The 21,335-nt window shown below is 32.7% G+C and overlaps 1 protein-coding gene across 2 annotated transcripts in view; it reads right to left on the bottom strand.

The window, feature by feature from the left end:
• Positions 1 to 15,127, bottom strand: part of LOC125819779 (anthranilate phosphoribosyltransferase, chloroplastic-like) — a 143,164-nt gene extending 128,037 nt beyond the window's left edge. The window contains exons 1-10 of one of the 2 annotated variants that reach the window (XM_049499224.1): positions 14,978 to 15,127; positions 5,518 to 5,661; positions 5,277 to 5,438; positions 5,125 to 5,208; positions 4,832 to 5,020; positions 4,671 to 4,761; positions 4,537 to 4,596; positions 4,018 to 4,136; positions 3,343 to 3,477; positions 2,895 to 3,000 (exon numbers count right to left, since the gene is read on the bottom strand). In XM_049499224.1, coding sequence (XP_049355181.1) covers positions 2,980 to 3,000; positions 3,343 to 3,477; positions 4,018 to 4,136; positions 4,537 to 4,596; positions 4,671 to 4,761; positions 4,832 to 5,020; positions 5,125 to 5,208; positions 5,277 to 5,438; positions 5,518 to 5,661; positions 14,978 to 15,127 — 1,155 coding nt within the window. In that variant the 3' untranslated portion in view covers positions 2,895 to 2,979. Of the gene's footprint in view, positions 1 to 2,894; positions 3,001 to 3,342; positions 3,478 to 4,017; positions 4,137 to 4,536; positions 4,597 to 4,670; positions 4,762 to 4,831; positions 5,021 to 5,124; positions 5,209 to 5,276; positions 5,439 to 5,517; positions 5,662 to 14,977 lie in introns of those variants that run through there. The other variant, XM_049499225.1, reaches the window with a different exon arrangement.
• Between the last annotated feature and the right edge of the window lie 6,208 nt (positions 15,128 to 21,335).

Raw genomic sequence — 21,335 nt, 5'->3', positions numbered from 1 at the left:
AATAAATCAATTTAAATTCGAAATTTTTGTTTCTATTGAAGACTCACTTTTAAACTTTAAGTTTTGTCCATCACTGGTGGTAGTATTTCCAACCCCATTCAACAACAAATTAAAATGGGTCTCTTGTTTTTCAATGAAAGCACATGCTACTGTCTTTGTTTTAATGAGATTTGAGAAAGAGCTTCAAATGAAGATGTATTGAAGTACAGTTTTGTCTTTTGTTTGATTTAAAAGGTTTTGGGTTATGGTTTACTAGAGGAGGGCTCTTTGTTTTTTATTTTTATTTTAAATGACATGGTGTTTTAATTTGGATCATGGGTGGGTAAATTATGAAAAATGGGTGGATCTTTTAAATTTAGGTAATTAAACAAATAAAATCGAGTAAATGGTTGAGATGAAGCCACGTGTCCCTCCGTTAGTTTTAAGGGTATACACAACCCAAAAGAGTAACGGTAAGGGTATATACAACCGTAAAATATAAGGTAGGGTATTGGCATACCATGATAGTTCGAAGGTATATTTGTCTTTTTCTCCTTAATAAAATAAGAAATAACTACCAATAACTCACACATATATCTTCAACTTATAATATTAATAATATTCATAACTTCTTTTTTTAATCGTCATAACCCCAAAATTAAATTTATTAGTTTATGACACCTTACGGTATTTCTCCTCTTTTTCTATATAAATTCATATTTTGTAGCAAGAAAAATTGCATTCAAAGTTATTCTTTCACTTCTCCATCACCATATCATACATTAGGGTGAGGAAGAAGTGCTAATCATCACATCATATGGTTGCTTTCAACAAAGTCGTAAAGAATCTATGGGTAAAAATGCTTCTTTTAATTTTTTAAATTATATTTTTTTACTTTAATAATTTATGTGATGTTATTTATTTTGTTTAGTCAATTTAACTAATCTTTGAAACTAAATTGAATAAACTCAATCCAAATAAAATCATGGAGTAACTAACAATTTCATATAAGTATATTCTTAATTTGTGCTTGTAGGGTGAAGAAGAAAGTTGAGGAAGATACAAAAGTAGAGAAAATTGTGAATTTGGAAAGAAGATAATGTAGAGTCTTTACAATAAAATTACTATTATTGTAATTTGATCTTTTTAGTTTTTTCTTTCCTCTTCTGTATATTTCATTTACTTTATTGAAGAACTTAAAATATAAAGAATTTTTTTTATTTTTCTTTTATATGACTATAGTTGTACATACATAATTCATTGGATTAAATTATGATTCGCTCTTCTGAGTTTTTATTATGATAATTTTTTGTAATATTCTAAAACAAACATTATGTACTCGATGTTACTGTTTATTTGCATGCTGAAGTGCATTCCTAAATACGACACTACGAATAGAAGCATTTTAAAGAGCGAAAATTTGATAACTTACAAAATAAAAATATTATCCAAGCAATGAATTAAAAAAATTGACAACAAACTTGATTATTTGTATAATTCTAACGAAAAACTAAAGAAACTATAAACTATGCAATAGTTTCATTTTCAAAAACAAAAAAGACAAAGATCCTATTTATTTTTTCCTGATTATTTTTGATAAATTTCACTATGTTTTTATTTATTATTATTTTAAAAAGTGTCAATTATTGCTCTCTCCATTCATTTCATTTATGTACTTTATTGAAGAACTTAAAATATAAAGAATTTTTTTACTTTTTTTTTATATGACTATAATTGTACATACATAATTTATTAGGTTAAATTATGGTTAGTTCTTCTGAATTTTTATTATGATAATTTTTTGTAATATTCTAAATCGAACATTATGTACTCGCAGTTACTGTTTATTTGCATGCTGAAGTGCATTCCTAAATACGACACTACGATTAGAAGCATTTTAAAGAGCGGAAATTTGATAACTTACAAAAAGAAAAAATAACGCTATTCAAGCAATGAATTAAAAAAAAAATTGACAACAAACTTGAGTTTTGTATAATTCTAATGAAAAACTAGAGAAATAATGAAAAGCTAAAGAAACTATAAACATTATATGCAATACTTCTGTTTTTTTTTTTTTAAATCCTATTTATTTTTTTCTTATTTTTTTTGATAAATTTCACTATATTTTTAATTTATTATTATTATTATTAAAAAGTGTCAATCATTACTCTGTCAAACAGTGTAAGACCCGTGAAAGCTTTTGTGGACTCCCCAGAACTCCTCAGCTTCCAGGAGAACCATCACAGATCGTGAAGGATTGTATGGTATGTGGAAAACTCTCGTGAAAGGCCTCCATCAATTTTAAGTCAAGGTTATTTGAGTCTTTTTCTACGCTTTTAATTTCTATACTACATCGTTTTGACCTATTCTAAGTGGGATTAAGGGTTTATCCGCCCAAAACTCCTCATTCACTCATAACCTCCCCTAATTAGATTTCTTCTTTATCGAGTTTCTTCTCAAGCAAGAACTAGGGTTCCAAATTTCAATTCTCCATTCCAAGAATCAAACCAAGGTTTCCACTTCATGTATGTCTTAGGAAATTATGGAACATTCCTAATCACAATGTCTTTAGAAACTCTAATCAATGTGAGCTAATTCATCTCTTGTGGTTCCACAATTTTATCATTTGGAAAACTGGATTTTGGATGTATGGGCTTTATTATGAATGCAAACTCAATTGAGACTGAACTCCATGCTTTATAAAATAGCAAACAGAATGGGCTTTCAAGCTTTACATATCAATATTGATGCAAAACAAGTATTAGATAGTAACAAGAATCAATTATATGCTAATCTCATCACTAATTGTAGGCACTTCCGCTAATTAATCCAACCATCCAACACGCGTACATGGAGCAAAATGTTGTGGCAGATGCACTTACTAAACAAGGATGTCGTCTTACAACTCTGCTAGGCTCTACAAATACCACCATATGCATGATAAATAACACTCATCTGCAAATTCTTCTGCAACACCTCGCTCTTTGTATGACCCTTTTGTTATAAATGTAATACAATATCCTTAACATAAAAATAAAAAAAATCACAGTTAGTATAAAATGTTAAGTTCATGTGTGATCAGTAAATTTTAATGTTCATTGTATTTGTAAAGTTATAAAACTAAATATTGTATTATCATCGATAGTAAAGTCATAAAGTTATTATTTTTTTATCATTAAAATTAATTATGTTTTTTCTTCCAACATTAATCTCTTTTGCCATTTGCATTTCTACATAAAGAAAGAAATCTGCAAATCAACAAAGGCAATATTCTTCATTTGTTCAAACTTTATAGTTTTGCCAGAAAAAGATAGCCACACCATCAATTGAAATCTGTATTTCAGTAGTATGATTTTGACTTACCATCGAAACACCAATCCAATGATTAAGAGTATTGAGAGCTTTCCCCGATTCATGTGTCATACGGGCCACGGCTACTCCTTCAGCTAAGTTACCAACTCTCCCACTGACTAATAATGCTGCTGCGGCATTCAGTATCTAAATTTCCATTTACACAGAGGCATGACATGATCAGTAAGAGTTCCAATTCTATAAATTGTTATGAATTTACAATAACAAGTAATCTTTCATAGCAAGTCCGATATAATAACTTAAAATATCCAGTTAAGGCATTAATTTTTTATACTGTCAATATATGAAATTTCTAATCCATAAAAAGGCTAATCATAGTCATCCTTAATAAGAAACACATTGTCCCATTCAAGTAAAACACTTGTAGTACTGGAGACATAGACTTTGTTGTTCAGGATAAAGCAAGACTTTGCACAAAACTATTTACCAATCCAAACAATAGATGAACAGTACATGAGCTGAATTTTGCTCCACCGTCTACTAGCTGATGATTGATGACCTTACGTGTCACGAGTCTTAACTAATATTGCTACGTCTAAGATGTCGTGTGAGGTTCAGGTATAACATATGAGAGAAAAAGGTATAATATAATCTATGTAGTGTCACAAATAACCACTAAGGAAAACACACAGCATGAAATGATCTAAGAGGAATACAATGACTCACTAATGCATCTGCAATTGGCCCCCTTTCACCCGAAAGCACACGCCTTAGTACTTCAGCATTGTACTCCGGCCCTCCCCCCTTAAGGTTCCTTAAAGTGCAGCGAGGTATACCAAAATCAACTGCAATAATACAATACACAAATGTTAGTTATAGAATTTGATGCTGAGAAAGCTAATGATTCATTCTTATTTTCTTCTTTTGGAGTCAAAATGCAACAACAACTGAGATGTGCCTCAGAATGTTACCTCATTTTCTTTTGTATTGCAATCAGTAGTAATTAACTGCACAAGCAATCAAAAGAAAGCGCGTAGTTGCAAAGCCAGTTAAAGTGCTAATCAAGTGAGCTTTTACTATTGATGATGCATCATCTCTACTTCAACTAATTTTAGTATGGGCCAATGTTATGCTATATATTATTTTTTGCAGTAAGTTGTGTTTTGAATCTTGAAAATCCATAAACTTAAAATCCTAGCTACCCCCCTCCCCCCCATGCTTGAATTATAGAATAAGGATTCTTACGTGGGTCGAAAGAGAATTTCTCTATCTTTTCAGGTGTAACATCAAGGACTACTCCAGGTCCTGCATGTGCATTCCCATAGCATGATTGATAAAGCCAAGTCGAAACTTATATACATAATACAAACAGAACTTACCAAGAGGACTCATTTCATCTAAACCTTCAGAATGAACAACTAACGCTCTTTTCATGCCATAACTTTGTAATGCTTTGGCCATCTTGCTGACCTACACACATATATATGAATGTCTGTATGAAATCATATCACCGAAAACACAGAGTCGTCAGAAAGCTTACTATATCTTGTTTGTACACTCCAACAACAGCAAAAGGTACCCAAGCAGGGTTGAGCAAAGGCCCTAGGATGTTAAATATAGTCTTCACTCGAAGCTTCCTCCTCACAGGTGTCACTATCCTCATTGCTGGATGGTAGTATGGGGACATCATGAAACCTATCCCAACTTCTTCCACACATTTCTTCACTCCCTATTCCATATAAAATCATCTCAATTTTAACTTTGTTGGTGAAGGTTCGATTCTTGATTGCGTAAATACTTTTTAGTTGATTACATAAACTCCCTTTCACTCACCTCAGGATTTAATTCAATGGCGACTCCAAGGGCTTCCAAAACATCAGCACTTCCACAAGAAGAAGAACTGGACCTATTCCCTTGCTGTATATATAACTTAGCTCATTACAAGTGAAAAACTCCCAATAAATAATTAATGTTGTCAATCTAACCTTAGCAACTTTAGCACCACAAGCTGCAGCAAGAATAGCTGCTCCCGTAGAAATATTCACCGTATTGGCACCATCACCCCCCGTTCCAACTATGTCCACACAGTCATTCAGGCCTTCAACCTTTCTGCAACGATTGATCATCGATCTTGCTAGACCTACAACCTACATTTATTAAGCATGAAAAAGTGAGAGATTTACTCATTCTACATACAATTGATGACATGTTAAAATATATATGTACTTCTCGAAAGGTTTCTCCTTTAGCTCTTAAGAGAACAAGAAAAGCACTAATGAGTGCTTCACTGCCATCTTTTAGCAAGAAATCCAGTGAGGCCTCTGCTTCTGCTTCATTCAAGTCCTCCTTATTCAACAACCGCTCCATCAACTGCAAAAAGTAAAAATAAAAATAATAATAACCCTGTACAGCAGCTGAACTAAGTATATAATGAACCACAGATACTTGGTATAACAAGAAAATTGGTATTGATAGGATCTGTAGCAGAACAGACGGAGCTTTCGGAAACCATGAGTTGATGTTACAATGGGGACACATTATAACAGATTATGGAGTGCCCTTTATCTCAGATCACTCCCCTAATGCAAATGACATTACATACACTTGATAGTAACCTGAAAGTTCCATTTAAGTTTTTTAATGTGCAAGCCGAGCATGCAGATTATAGCCAAGGTCTTAGCAGCCATTACTTGGTGATTCCAATACCAAGTATTGCTCTGCTTTGGTGAAGGATAGAACTCAGAAGAAACAAATGTTAGAGCTCAAAGAATTCTAGACCTCAAACATTGAAAGAATTTAGGCCTATTGCCTGTTGCTCAATTTTGTATAAGATTATAGGCAAGGTCTTAGCAGCCAGGTTACAGAAAGTGATAGAAAGTTCCATTTGTGTTGCTCAAGCAAGATTTATACCTGGAAAGAACATAGTTGATAACATCATACTTTCTCAGGACCTAGTCAAGGAGTATGGCAGAAAACAGGTTTCCCCACGATCCATGATAAAGATTGATCTCTAAAAAGCTTATGATTCTGTCAAATGGCGCTTCCTCAAGCAAGTAATGGAAGGTTTGGGATTCCCAAACAGGTTTATCTCCTGGATTATGGAGTGTTTGCAATCAGTAAATTATACAATCATGATCAATGTAGAAACAACCAGTCCATTTGGTGTTGCAAAAGGTCCGAGACAAGGAGATCCAACCTCTACTTATCTTTTTTCCATTGCAATGGAATACCTAAGTAGGAAGCTAAATGATCTCAATCATGTGAGAGGGTTCAGCTACCATCCAAGATGTGCTAAACTTAATATTACTCATTTGAGCTTTGTAGATGATCTACTATTGTTCTCTAAAGGTGATTTTAACTCAGCAGCAGCCTTAGATAGTGCATTTGGTCAGTTCTCTACAGCATCGGGATCACAAGCAAACTTAGGGAAAAGTACTATCTATTTTGGGGGAGTGACACAAGTAGTGAAAGATAGAATTGTGCAACACTTTGGATGGCGGCAGAAGAATTACCATTTAAAAACCTTGGTGTTCCTCTATCCATAGAAAAAATCTCTTTCATCCAGTGGCAACCATTAATAGAGAAGATAGTGAGCAAAATCACCCCCTGGACAGCCAAAAACCTCTCTTTTGCTGGGAGAACACAACTTGTACCGTTAGTGATATTTGGAGTTCAATCCTATTGGTCTCAATTATTCCAGATGCCAACTAAAGTACTTAAGTTGATTGAAGCCTACTGTAGAAGCTTTGTATAGTCTGGTACAAATAAAATTACAAACAAAGCTCTCGTCTCCAGGGAGAAGGTGTGTGTACCTAGAGCTTGTGGTGGACTAAATTTCATAAACATGGTCATTTGGAACAAAGTTGATATTGCCAAGACCTATTGGAATCTTACTCAAAAAGAAGATAAATTATGGATTAGATGGATCAATGAATACTATACAAAGGAAAAAGGATTGAGGATATTAGTGTTCCCTCTCAGGCATGTTGATCATCCGAAAGATCTTAGAAGCCAGGGAGGTTGTAGCACAGGTGCAACTAACCATCTCTGTCGAAAGTATTATTAAGCAGATTTATTTTCACCTTCTCCATGTCTATCCTAAGGTGACATGGAAATGCCTAATGTATAAAAATGTTGCTATCCCTAAAGCTCAGTTTATAATATGGTTGCCAGTACATGGAAAGTTGCTTACTACTGATCGATTAGCAAAATGGAGGATTGACGTGGAACCAGATTGTGTTTTCTGCCAGAACTCCCGTGAATCTAGAGATCATAAATGTACCTTTTCTAGGCAGCTGTGGAGTAGAATCCTATTATGGTTGCAGACACCTATTATCCAAGACACAACATGGGAACAACACATGGAATGGGTGATAAAGAATGCAAAGGGAAGAACGATGAGAGCTCGGGTCTTTAAAATCCTATACACCCTGAATGTGTCTATGCCATATGGTTAGAGCGGAACCAGCGATTCTTTGAGAAGAAAGACTGGCTAGTGAGTTTTGATATAGTTTTTTTTTTCTCTGATGCGAGATAGCTAGTATGTCAACTAGCTAGTTGTAGATCTATAATGTTGATGCTTTGGTGATTAATACAAAATGTTGGTTACCAAAAAAAAGAACCAAAGATTAGTTTTAGATATGCTCCTGAACCAACTATAACCCTTAAGTTACAAAAAAAAGTAATTGAACTTTATCATTGTAACAACGTCACTAAATATTATTCACTATAAGATAAAATGTATGTTGCGATGGATGTATGGATATACTAGGAGTGATAGGATTAAAAATGAGGATATCCGAAACAAGGTGGAAATGACTTCGATGAATAGAAGATGCGAGAAGCAAGGTTCAGATGGTTCGAGCATGTGATAAGGAGAAACACGGATGCCCTAGTGCGTAGGTGTGAGAGGTGGCCTATGGATGGATTCAAGAGAAGCAGAAGTAGACCGAATAAGTATTAGAGAGAAGTGATTAGACATGACATAGTGTATTTACAGCTTACAAAGGACATGACCTTAGATAGGAAAGTGTGGAAGACAGGAATTAGAGTAAAAGGTTAGTAGGTAGGAGTGTATTGTCTTGTTGTCCTTACTATAGTAGTCATAGTACTACTCTTAGTTTCTTGTTCTTCAATTTATGTTACTTTATATTGTTTCGTGTAGTTCGATTATAGAATTATTATTGTAGTATTGTTCTGCTACTATCTGTTGTTTTTGTTATTAACTATTGTCTCTTCTGAGAGCTAGCAAAATAGTCACTCTAAAGACTTAATGTGATATTAAGTCAAGAAGATTTGGTGTTGCGCCCACCAACATAACTTAATTTAGTCCATACACACCCCATTTCTTTTTTATTTATTTGTAGGGTTACTTTAAGAAAAGGTAAAAAGGTGGGGTTGACTTGTGGGGTCAGGAACCTAATTTTTATCACTTTAAAAACTTGGGGAATAAAACACAAGTTTTAAGAAGTCATTTTCTTCCCAACACTTCAAATATTAAATAAATTTAATCCCTCCAAAAAAAAAAAAAATACAATATATATATATAAAAAAATAAATATATTGAGTTATCAGAAAATCCTTTTCCGATTAAACCTCAGAACTTTGTTCTCCAATGTGGATTTTGATCTTCCATACACCAGCTGTATCGATTTCATAAACCTCCATAAAACATTTTTCTCCAAGAACCAACATTTCCATCTTCCATTCTTGAAACCATAAACAAATGTAAGATCCCATAATCGTTTTCCTAAAGATTTCAAACGAAGTGAATCAAGTCTCTTTTGTTCAATATCTTCTTTCCTAAGTTAAGTTGAATCTTGTTCAATCTTCTTTCCCTCAAGTAAGTTTACTCGTATTTCCAATAACTTTTAGTCCTATTTGATTTATTTTATAGTTGCGGTAGTGTAGTGAAGTTTAGATTTTTGCTTAAACTTTTGAAAATCTGACCCTTTTTAGTTTATATTTTGATTCGGGATCGTTAATGACGTTTTGATTTGGATAATGCATAGAAATTTTTTGAAAGTTTTATGTTAGCAATTTGAAAACTTTTTCTGTATTTTGATCGATTTTAATGGTGTTTATGTCAATGACATTGTCGATTTCTGTTTGAACTGCTACTTCTTATGCATGTGTTTTTAATGTAAGCTCTAATTGTGCTAATAGACTAGTGGTCGATATTTTGATATGACAAATTTATTTCTGCTTGTATATAGTACAGTATGGCTAAAACTAGAGGCGGCATCATTAAACGATATGGTCCCAATGCTTCTAAAAATAAGAAAAGAAAGGCTTAAGAAGTTTCCAAAGCTTCAAAAAAGAAAAAAATTGTTGTGGAGGAACATGAGTCAAACTCTGATTCTAATACAATGGCCAAAATTGACAACTATCAGTACAGTAGTGCCCAGTCTAGTGATGATGTTGAATCTAGTAATAATAAAAGTGACAGTGAAGATGAGAGTAGTAGAGATACCCAAACTGGTGATGAGGATGAAGATCTCTTGTCTTTGCCAATTTGTGCAAGAGACATTTCTAGTAAATCGTATGAGTTAAAGACATGGATAGATGAGATAGGATCATTTCCAGCAAAAATTTATGTTAGAGCAAGGATGGATGTTTATTGTAATTTGATTAATCTTCTAGTTCAAGAAAAAATTTATGAAGATTTTAAAAGTACTTGTTTTGGACACTTGAGGCATATTCCAGAACATTTCAACTTCAATGGACAGATGTTCCATTATATGTTGTTGCGACGTGTGAAAGTGACAAAAAATTACATGAAATTTGGTTTTGTGTGAATGATAAGCCTGATTATTTTGACTTAAGATAATTTGCATTGATTACGAGGCTGAATTGCTCAGCATATCCCTGTGATGCAAAATTGAAAAAAATTCTTGAAAAGGGAGAGAAATTTTACTACAAAGTGACTAAGAATAAGAACATTATTGCTACAAAGTTGATGTGTTTGATCAAGGGTTCCAAGTTGAATAAGGAGGAGAAGTTGAAGTGCTCTTTGGTTTTGTTCGTCCACACAATGCTACTTGCCTATGATCGATCTAAAATCGTGGATTCAAGCCACAATAAGATGGTGGATGATTTAGATTTCTTCAATAGTTATCCGTGGGGAAAAGAGAGTTTAATTTAACATTGACGTATCTGAAGAATAAAATCAATTTGAAGAGGGAGAGTGAAGTGTATAATGAAAGAGGAAATGCATCGTATGCTCTGTATAGATTTCCCCGGGCATTTCTGGTACTTCTTATAAATTATGTAGTTGATTTATGATAAATTCTTTTATATTTGTGTAGTTTTTTATAGCCTATGTTTATTTATTTGTTCTTCTATTAATTTTAGGTTTGGATATATGAGGTTTTTCCTCATCTTGGAAAGTATGCCAAGAAGTCTTTGGATTCTCCTTTGTCCATTTCTCGTTTACTTAGATGGCACACCGCAAAAAAATGATATTATTATCGAAGGTGATCCATTTAAGTACAAAGGTACAAAGTTTATTTATTATTATTTAGCAATATTTATAAATTGGTGAATGTCATGTAATATTTGTATATATTGTTTTTTCGTAGGTTGTTCACCCTTACCTTAAACCTATTGTCCGTGAGACAAAAAATAATTACTTGGCAACATTAAAGCCATATATAGACGAAGTGAAGGATACTGTCCTCGATACCTTAAAGGCAAATTTGAAAAATGTGATTGTCCTTACTTCAGTAGTAGAGAATGTGGAGGATGAGTATTTAAGTGATCACAATCCTAATCAACCTTATGAGAATTTTGTACCAATTAAGTCTAAAGATGAAAAGTTGTGTGAGCATGTTGCATCCCTCGAGCAATCAATAGTGGAAATTGTTGCTTATGTACGAGAGGAGAAATTGAGAAGAACTAAAAAGAACAAGAAAAAGAAGGTAGATAAATTTATATATTATTTATGTAAACTAATTTATTTGTATTAATGCTTAGCCACTGATCTTGCAGTAGATGATGACAACTTTTTAGCACCAATAGTTGATGACGAGATCCTTCCATTAGCTATAGTCGATGATGATCTTGTTGTAGTTGATGAATATTTTGCTGAAGAAGTTGATGAAGTTGTAGAAGGGATGAAGGAAGAGGAGATGAAATAAGAAGAGAAAAAACAAGATGAGGAAAAGATGACAGAAAAATAAGAGGAGAAGCTGGAAGAGAACGATGAAGAAAAAGAAGAGGAGAAGCTAGAAGAAAAGAAAGAAGAAGAAAGTGAAGAGGAGAAGTTGGAAGGGAAGAAAAATGAAGCAAGTGGACAAGAAGAGAAAGAACAACAATAGGAGAAGATAACAGAGAATGAAGAAGAAGAGGAAAAGTTGGATGAAGAGAAGGTTTGGCCACTGATGTGGCAGAAGTGGAAAAAGAAATGGACGTGATGGGTATGGTGATTGAGCTTAATGGTGAGGTTGGTGGTGATGAGTAAGTCATTTCATTTTCCACTTCTGCCACCATCTTATTTCCGAATCAAGGTTGATTAGGATTGTGATCACTTAAATACTCATCCTCCACATTCTCTACATTCTTTATTACTGAAGTAAGGACAGTCACACCTTTCAAATTTCCCTTTAAGGTATCGAGGACTGTATCCTTCACTTCGTCTATATATGGCTTTAATGTTGCCAACTTATTCTTTTTTGTCTCACGGACAGTAGGTGTGAGGTATGGGTGCACAACCTATGAAAAAACAATATATACAATTATTAAATGACATTCACCAATTTATAAATATTGCTAAATAATAATAAATAAACTTTGTACCTTGGTAGTTTTTTCCTTTGTTACTTAAATGGATCACCTTCAATAATATTATCATTTTTTGTGGTGTGCTATCTAAGTAAACGAAAAATGGGCAAAGGAGAATCCAAGGGCTTCTTGGCATACTTTCCAAGATGAGGAAAAGCCTCATATATCCAAACTTGAAATTAATAGAAGAACAAATAAATAAACAAAGGCTACAAAATACTACACAAATATATAAGAATTTATTATAAATCAACTATATAATTTATAAGAAGTACCAGAAATGGGAAAGCCTTACAGAGCATACAATGCATTTCCTCTTTCATTATACACTTCACTCCTTCTTCAAATTGATTTCATTCTTCAGATACGTCAATGTTAAATTAAAACTCTCTTTCCCCCACGGATAACTATTGAAGAAATCTAAATCATCCATCATCTTAATGTGGTTTGAATCCACGATTTTAGATCGATCATGGGAAAGAAGCATCGTGTGGACGTACAAAACCAAAGAGCACTTCAACTTCTCCTCCTTATTCAACTTGGAACCCTTGATCAAACACATCAACTTTGTAGCAGTAATGTTCTTATTCTTAGTCACCTTGTAGTAAAATTCCTCTCCCTTTTCAAGTACTCTTTTCAATTTTGCATCACAGGGGTATGCTGAGCATTTCAACCCCAAAATCAATGCAAATTTTCTTAAGCCAAAACAAGCAGGCTTATCATTCACACAAAACCAAATTTCATGTAATTTTTTGTCACTTTTCACACGTCGCAACAACATATAATGAACCATCTGTCCATTGAAGTTGAAATGTTCTGGAATATGCCCCAAGTGTCCAAAATAAGTACTTTTAAAATCTTCATAATTTTTTTCTTGAACTAGAAGATTTATTAAATCACGATAAACAGTCATCCTTGCTCTAACATATTTTTTTGCTAGAAACGATCACATATCATTTATCCATGTCTTTAAATCATACGACTTACCAGAAATGTCTCTTGCACAAATTGACAAAGACAGGGGATCTTCATCCTCATCACCAATTTGGGTATCTCTACTACGCTCATCTTCACTGTCACTTTTATCATTACTAGATTCAACATCATCACTAGATTGGGCACTACTGTCCTGGTAGTTGTCAATCTCGGCCATTGTATGAGAATCAAAGTTTGACTCATGTTCTTACACAACAATTTTTTTTTATATTTTGAAGCTTTGGAAACTTCTTCAGCATTTCTTTTCTTAGTTTTAGAAGCATTAGGACCAGATCGTTTAATGATGTCGCTTCTAGTTTTAGCCATATTATACTATATACAAGCAAAAATAAATTTGTCATAGCAAAATATAGACCACTAGTCTATTAGCACAATCAGAGCTTACATTAAAAACCCATGCAAAAGAAGTAGCAGTTCAAACAGAAATCGACAATGTCATTGACATAAACACCATTAAAATCGAACAAAATACAGTAAAAGTTTTCAAATCACTAACATAAAACTTTCAAAAAAATTCTATGCATTATTCAAACCAAAACGTCATTAAAGATGCCGAATCAAAAAGATAACCTAAAAAGGGCCATATTTTCAAAAGTCTAAGCAAAAATCTAAACTTCACTACACTACCGCAACTAAAAAATAAATCAAATAGGACTAAAAGTTACTAGAAATACGATTAAACTTACCTGAGAGCAACAAGATTGAACAAGATTCAACTGAACTTGGGAAAGAAGATTGAACAAAAGAGACCCGATTCACTTCGTTTGAAATCTTCAGGAAAACGATTATGGGATCTTACGTTTATTTATGGTTTCAAGAATGGAAGATGGAAAGGTTGGTTCTTGGAGAAAGGTGTTTTATGGAGGTTTATGAAATCGATAAAGCTGGTATATGGAAGATCAAAAGCCACATTGGAGAACAAAGTTCTGAGGTTTCATCGGGAAAGGGTTTTCTGATAACCCAATATATTAAAAAAAATTATATTGCCATTGTATTTTTTTTTTGGAGGGATTAAATTTATTTAATATTTGAAGTGTTGGCAAGAAAATGATTTCTTAAAACTTGTATTTTATCTCCGAAGTTTTTAAAATGATAAAAAGGTCCCTGACCCCACAAGCCAACCCCACTTTTTTATTTTTTTCTTAAAGCAACCCTACAAAATAAAACAAAAGAAAATGGGGTGTCTATGAACTAAATTAAGTTATGTTGGTGGACACAACACAAAATCTTCTCTTGTCTCTTGTACTTCCATTATGACTTTTTTCTAAAATATTCTTGTCTTGAGCCAAGGATCTATCGGAAACAACCTATCTACCTCACATTTCTATCCTCCCAAGACCACTCTATGAAACTACACTGGATATGTTATTGTTGTCACGATAAAAATGTATTCATCAATAGATGACTTTATTGTTATATTGATAAAGTTTCTGATGTTACAGTTATATGTTTTAAGGTTTAGTTACTTATAATATGATAAAATCAGTCTCATTTTACTAATATAGTAGGTATAGCTCAATAGTTTTGTGACTAGCTATTAGAGTAGCCATATGGACCATATGATATTGTCACTCAACTCTTTTGTTAATGCATCAAAATCAAAAAGCTAATTGGTCAACTCAACAACTTTTTGTATGAAAAGTCATTCCACTTTGTCTATAAGTATCGCTTTTTGTTTTCCCCTATTGATACTTAGCTAAAAATGAGTGATTTTTCCATTAATAATAAATTTAAAGTGCAATAAAGTTGAAGGAGTATGTATTAAAAATGCTAACCTGTTGAGATGATAAAATGGGAAGGTGGAGTGAAGATGGAGAGTGAGGCAAATGCAAATCATTAGCTAAACAATTCAATCTCCTAAAATTTAAAGTGCAATAAAGTTGAAGGAGTATGTATTAAAAATGCTAACCTGTTGAGATGATAAAATGGGAAGGTGGAGTGAAGATGGAGAGTGAGGCAAATGCAAATCATTAGCTAAACAATTCAATCTCCTACTTTGGAAATGGGAAATTTTGCAAGAAAAAACTATGGGGTTGAGGGTCACTCCAAACACAGACATTGTTATTGTTGGTAAAGGGGATGTAAGAGTGACTCAACTCAACTATACTTATTTATTTGGTGTAAGTAACCCATAAATGCATTTGGATACCACTCCCAACTACCCAAAAATTATGAAATCAATTCAATGTACCCCTCACTTGCTCAACCTTCCTAATTAAAACCATCCACTCTTTTTATGTCACACTAGTTCTAGTGATTTTATTTGTTTGGCCATTAAAATATATTCTTTCTTCTTTTTTATTATTATTTTATTTGAAAAATAGTGTTTCGTTATAAAAACTTAATCAAATTTAAAGTTTGATTTCCAAATTTGAAGAACTTCCCAACATAATCAATTCTTTTTTAATTAAATGTGGCCATTAGGCCCAATCATATTTTATTTATATAGAAAAATATATAAAGGTAAATTAAAGTCGGTAAAGTTAGAGTTGTATTTGATATACCCTGTGCAAAAAGTTTATCAAATACAACTCTAACTTTAATTTTTTCAAAAAAAATAAAAATAAAAATTATATCTATGATCAAAAGCTTGCTAAATTTAGAATCTATTATTTTCTAATACTCCAATAATAAAATTATCAAAAAGGTATACTTTTATTAAAACCAATTTTATAATTAAATAATCCTTCAAACGTAATCTAAACAAAAGAAATTATAACTTTAATCAAAAGGTTATTTACAAAACTTAAGTTTCTAATACTAGGACAAAAGTTGGATAGAAACATGGGTGTGTTTGGTACGAAGGAAAATGTTTTCCTATAGGTGGATTTCTAACTTATTTTCTCATGTTTGGTTGGTGCGTAGAAAATATTTTTTAATGTTTGGTTGGTGAATGAAAAATAATTTTCATAAAATATTTTTATTTTTGACTTGAGACTGAAAAATAATCTTTAGGAAAATAATTTATGATCTGAAAATCAATCCTGATAATTGATCTAGGACCCGATCCCGACACCCAAACTAAAATAAGACCTCAATGACCATTCCAAAATCGACCCTGAGGTCTAACCCGGGACTTGGCCCAGACTTTCAACCCAGGAAAATATTTTTCAAAAAGAATTTAAAAAAAATTGGCAGGGTCGCGGCGCGGTCGGGGGGGGGGGGGGTATGGAGTTGGCATAAAAATGAAATTTTTTTAAAAAAAGTTAAAATTTGAAATATTTTTTTGATGGGGTGGTGCGGGGGGGGGTCCAAAAACAGTTTTTTCTTTTAAAAAAAAAATTGACGGAAATGGCTTGGGTGGGGGGTGGCGTAAAAATGAAAAAAAAAATTGAAACATTTTCCAAGAAACATTTTTTTAAAAAAAAAAAATTGACGGGAATGGCTTGGGTGGGGGTGGCTTAGGGGTGTGGGTAGCGTAAAAAATGAATTTTTTTTAATTTGAAATATTTTTCAAAAACAAAAATTTTAAAATTGATGGTGTGGCGAGGGAAGGGGCTGGCCTGGGTGGGGGGACTTGTTGACACGGGGAGTGGCGTAAAAAATAAGAAGAAATTAAATTTGAACTATTTTTTGAGCAATTTTTTAGGGTTAGGGGTTGGGTGAGGTAAAAAAATCTTAAAATTTGAAACATTTTCAAAAATAATTTTTAAATTTTTTTTGAAAAGGGGGGGGGGGGGAGTGGTTTGGGGGTATGGATAAAAATATATTTGAAATTTTAAAAAGGAAAAAAGGACAAATATACCTCCGAACTATCGCAAATGGTATGCATATACCCTTAGTCATTCTTTTGGGACATTGGTGCCCTTGCGGTCCAAAAACTAGCGCATATATGCCCTTCACTCTAACATAAGACTAAATAGGGACACGTGGCGCAATATTATCCGTCAATCCGATATTTAATAAATGTCGGGTCAATGGATAAGATTATGACACGTGTATGTCCGTTAGTATAAAGGGTATATATACTCTAGTTTTTGGATGACATGGGCACCAATGTCCCAAAAGTAGGACGAAGGGTATCTGCATACCATTTACGATAGTTGGGGGCAGAGGCGAATCTAGAATTTCAAGAAGACGGGTGCATCATTGTCAAGGGCGGCTCTGTCCTTTTAAGAAAAAAGGTAACTAATTTAGGCTTTCAAATTTGAGGGGCCTTATTTATTTTAACAATAGTAAATATAGGTTTTTCATAAGAAAAAAATTAAATACATTTGCAAAATAAATAAATTTTATTATAAGAAAAAGTCATTAGAAGAAGTTTAAAAAAGGCTGAATGCAGAAACTCTTTTGTGAATAAAATAAAATGCAAGGTTGTGAAAATGCAGCATCTGGGAATCGATCCCTCAACCTCAAACTGGAAAACTGACACTCAAACCAGTGAGCCATCTAGTTGCTTGTGTTCATGGGTTCCTTCAGTTGCTATTTGATATATTTTAAAAATTATACAAGTAATACATCGAGTTTTGTCGGATGACCACGGGTTCAGGTGACCCATTTTTTAAGCTTAAATTCGCCCCTGGTTGGGGGTATATTTTTCCTTTTCCCTTCAAAAAAATAAGAAATTTTTTTTAAAAAAATCATTTTGAATGCGGACGATCGGGTACGGAGTATGACTAGGGTAAGAAAAAAAAATAAATGATGAACTAGAGTAAATGTTTTCCTTAATTCTGGAAGGAAAATCATTTCCCTTAAATTTGAGAAAAATGAATTGATTTGGAAAATATTTTCCAAACATTGAAAAATTGGAAAACATTTTCTAGTCTATATTGTGTTTCAAGCAAATATATATAATGTGACATTTCTATGACTAGAGACCATTTATCTGTTTTTTTCCCTTTTTGATCTTTTTCCCTATATTTATCAATATATTTTCAATAGCTCAAAAAAAACTACTTAATTAGCTAATATTTCATCTCCCACTATTACAGCTATTAATTAACATAGACGTGTTCTTCCTTTACTTACTTTTGTGTGGCCGCTATTAATTATAACTCATCTTTGATTAACTTATTCATTTCTCCGATTCCTAGCCTCTTCAAATTAAACTCGATGATCTACAACATGGAGATTCTCCTTCTTTTATAGGAGTGAATTTTCACAATATGATAGTTAAAAATTATTCCCTCTTAACTCATGTTCAATTAACTATTCTTTGTGGAGTAGGTCTATGTTGGAAATGGTGGATGGTTCATGGATGAAAGAATGGGAACGATGCAATTGCAATTGTTCTTGTTCTATGGTGGTTGATGAATTCAGTTTTACAGAGCTTGATTAGTGGTATAGTGTATTCTACAAGTGCACATTTTGTGTGGATCGATGGATCTTAAGGAAAGGTTTGACAAGTTGGATGGCTCACGATCCTTCAACATACATACATAAGGAAATTGCAACCTTGCAGGTTGAAGAAGAAAGAGGGAGCATCAACTTCTGATGCTTACAATGTTATGATTGGGACTTCCAATGTTGGTTCAGAAGGTACTGGTTGGGTGGAAGGTGGGGTGGGGCGAAGGGGATAAATTTTTATTTTTTTTAAAAAAAACATAATTTATTTTTTTGAAAAAAATAAAATAAAATTAGTGGTAGGTAGGGTTCTAACACTTTTTTAAATCATAAACACCAAAAGGGATCCTCATTAAAAAACACAAATTAAAACGGAGAGTTCACCCATTTATGGGCGAACCATAACTACCATCATTTAACATCATCATCCCCGTTAACTCCCGATTCATCTAAAACAATATTACATCAACTAAAGGTAGTTCGCCCACAATGGGCGAACTACAATTCGTTTTATTGATTTCTCAATTTTAAGTGTATTGTGAAGTTTTTAATACATAAAATCCTGACTTTTTCAATAGTAAAAATATAAAAAAACTTAGAGAATTTTTTTTCATAAAATAAATTTTACAACTTATTTGCTTACAACAACAGTAAAAAAAAACTATTGAGGTTGACGGGGACAATGATTCCTTCTATGACTAGTTTCCCTACATTAACTACATCATTATGTCATGCAACCTGGAGCAAAGTCTATTTCATTTCTACGACGTCTAGTACTGTTGAATCCAAAAGTTCTCAAATATTGAGTATTTACAATTAAATTGAATGAAAAAGGTGACCAATATGACTCATCGCCCAATGGAAAATTGCAGTTCTAAGAGAAATACTCAATTGCAGTTTCAATTGAGTATTGTTTTTTTTTTTTTTTTGAAAATTTTAAATTGATTTGTATGAATTTCTAAGAGCATAATTATATATGAAAAATAATAAGATGTCACATTTAAAAAAATATATATTGGGATTTGTCCAATTACAGATAGGACTCCATTTTAAAAAAAAAAAAATATTGCAGTTCATGAACTAAGGCATATTTTTTGTTATAATTTTTTTTTAGGGTTCGTCCATAATGGAGAGAACTCTAATCTTTTTTAAAAAAAATATTGTGGTTCGTTCAATTGCGGGCGTACTCTAATAGTTTAAAAACAAATTGAATCAACTAAGAGAAGGCAGAACATCTACATTTCTTTTTCTATGAGCATGTTTTCTGTCCACCGAAAATAATTGCATCCATCATTTTCCTGAAATAACAAAACAAGAAAACAAGTGAATATCCAAATATTTTGAAGTGAACAACAACTTAACTTTTTTACCTTTGAATGCTCACAATTCCAAAACTTACAACTAGGATTTCTTGGAGTCCTTGATGTTTTCATTTTATAATACTCTTTGCATTTACAAACATCTGGTTCAATTGAATATACAAACTTTTCAAATTGTTGAGACATGACTATCAAATTTCAAAATATAAAGTATAAAAAAAAGTAGAAGATGAATGAGAAAATATGGAGTGTATAACACATATTTATTGGTGAAGAAAGAGATATAGATTCATGTGAGAAAGAAAGAGATATAGATTCACGTAAGGAGTTAATAAAAAGAATTATAGTTCACCCATTTATGGACAAACTACCTTTAAAGTTTGTGTAATATTACTATAGATGGATTTAGAGTTGACAGGGATGATAGTGTTAAAAGATGATAGTTATACTTCGCTCATAAATGGGTGAACTGTCCATTTTGATGTGTATTTTTAGAGAGTATCCCTTTTGATTTTTAAGGTTCAAAAATAGTCCGTTTGGGTGTCGGGCTCTCTTGTATGAGTTTACTAATATTATGTTTTTTGTAAACAAAGATGTTGAATTCAGAAAGTTTATATTTCCTTTCAAAACACTCCAGAAAGGTCATCAAGCTCCATTTCTTGATGTATTTACTGACTAGTTGCTCTTACATACTGATGTTATTAGTGTTAGGGTTTTGCCCTGATTTTTCTTATCATAATTTAAGATTTTTTTTTCCTTAAAGAAAAGACAAAACATTAACATAAATGTTTTTACTTTTCTTGAAAGGAAAATATAATATTCTTTCATATTTGGTTTATTCTCTCCTTTTAGGACTCCTTTTCTAGTAAGAAAAGGTTTTAGGCCTCTATAAATATAGGTTTTTTCTTCCAACACAATAACAATAAAATCCACAATGTATTCGTTTAAGAGTCTTGTTTATGGGGAGATTTATTCTCTCTAAAATTTCAATGTTTTTCTTTATATTAGTTTTAATTTGATATAATAATATTTTGATTTTTAGTATAAGTTTTTGTTATCTGATTTATCAACTATTTGATTTGCAAATTGTAAGCTTCCGCATGACGCCCTAATCACCTTCATAACCCAACAATTAGAAAGCCAAGTCTACCTCAGAATCCTGATGTTCAAGATTTTGTAGTACCTGATAGTCAATCTATTGTATCTTCTTTAGAAGACATGTCTCAACCTAAATCTAGCAACACATCAGAAGGACAACAAAGAAAGTCTTGTAGAACTAACGTTGCACCTACATGGCTAAAAGACTTTGTCACAACTCAGAGATCAAAGCCTGGTGTGACTCATGGTTTAGCTAGTTATATGAGCTATAATCACCTGCCTTCTAACTACCAACATTTTATTGTTGCTAGTTCAACTAAAGTAGAACCTTCTTCATATACTGAGGCTATTTCAGACCCTGGGTGGGTGGAGGCCATGAAGGCAGAAATCACTGCTTTAGAAAGTAATAAGACTAGGACAGTGGTTCATTTATCCAATGATGAGAAACCAATTGGCTGCAAATGGGTCTTCAAGATAACGTACAAGAATACATGTGAGATTGAAAGGTTCAAGGCTAGAATACTAGCGAAAGGGTATAACCAGCAGGAAGAAATTGATTATCATGAG

The sequence above is a fragment of the Solanum verrucosum genome, unplaced genomic scaffold (genome assembly GCF_900185275.1).
Source record: "Solanum verrucosum unplaced genomic scaffold, falcon-dt-bn FXZP01000239.1, whole genome shotgun sequence".
Classification (NCBI taxonomy): domain Eukaryota; kingdom Viridiplantae; phylum Streptophyta; class Magnoliopsida; order Solanales; family Solanaceae; genus Solanum; species Solanum verrucosum.
This window is presented reverse-complemented; position numbering and strand designations above follow the sequence as displayed.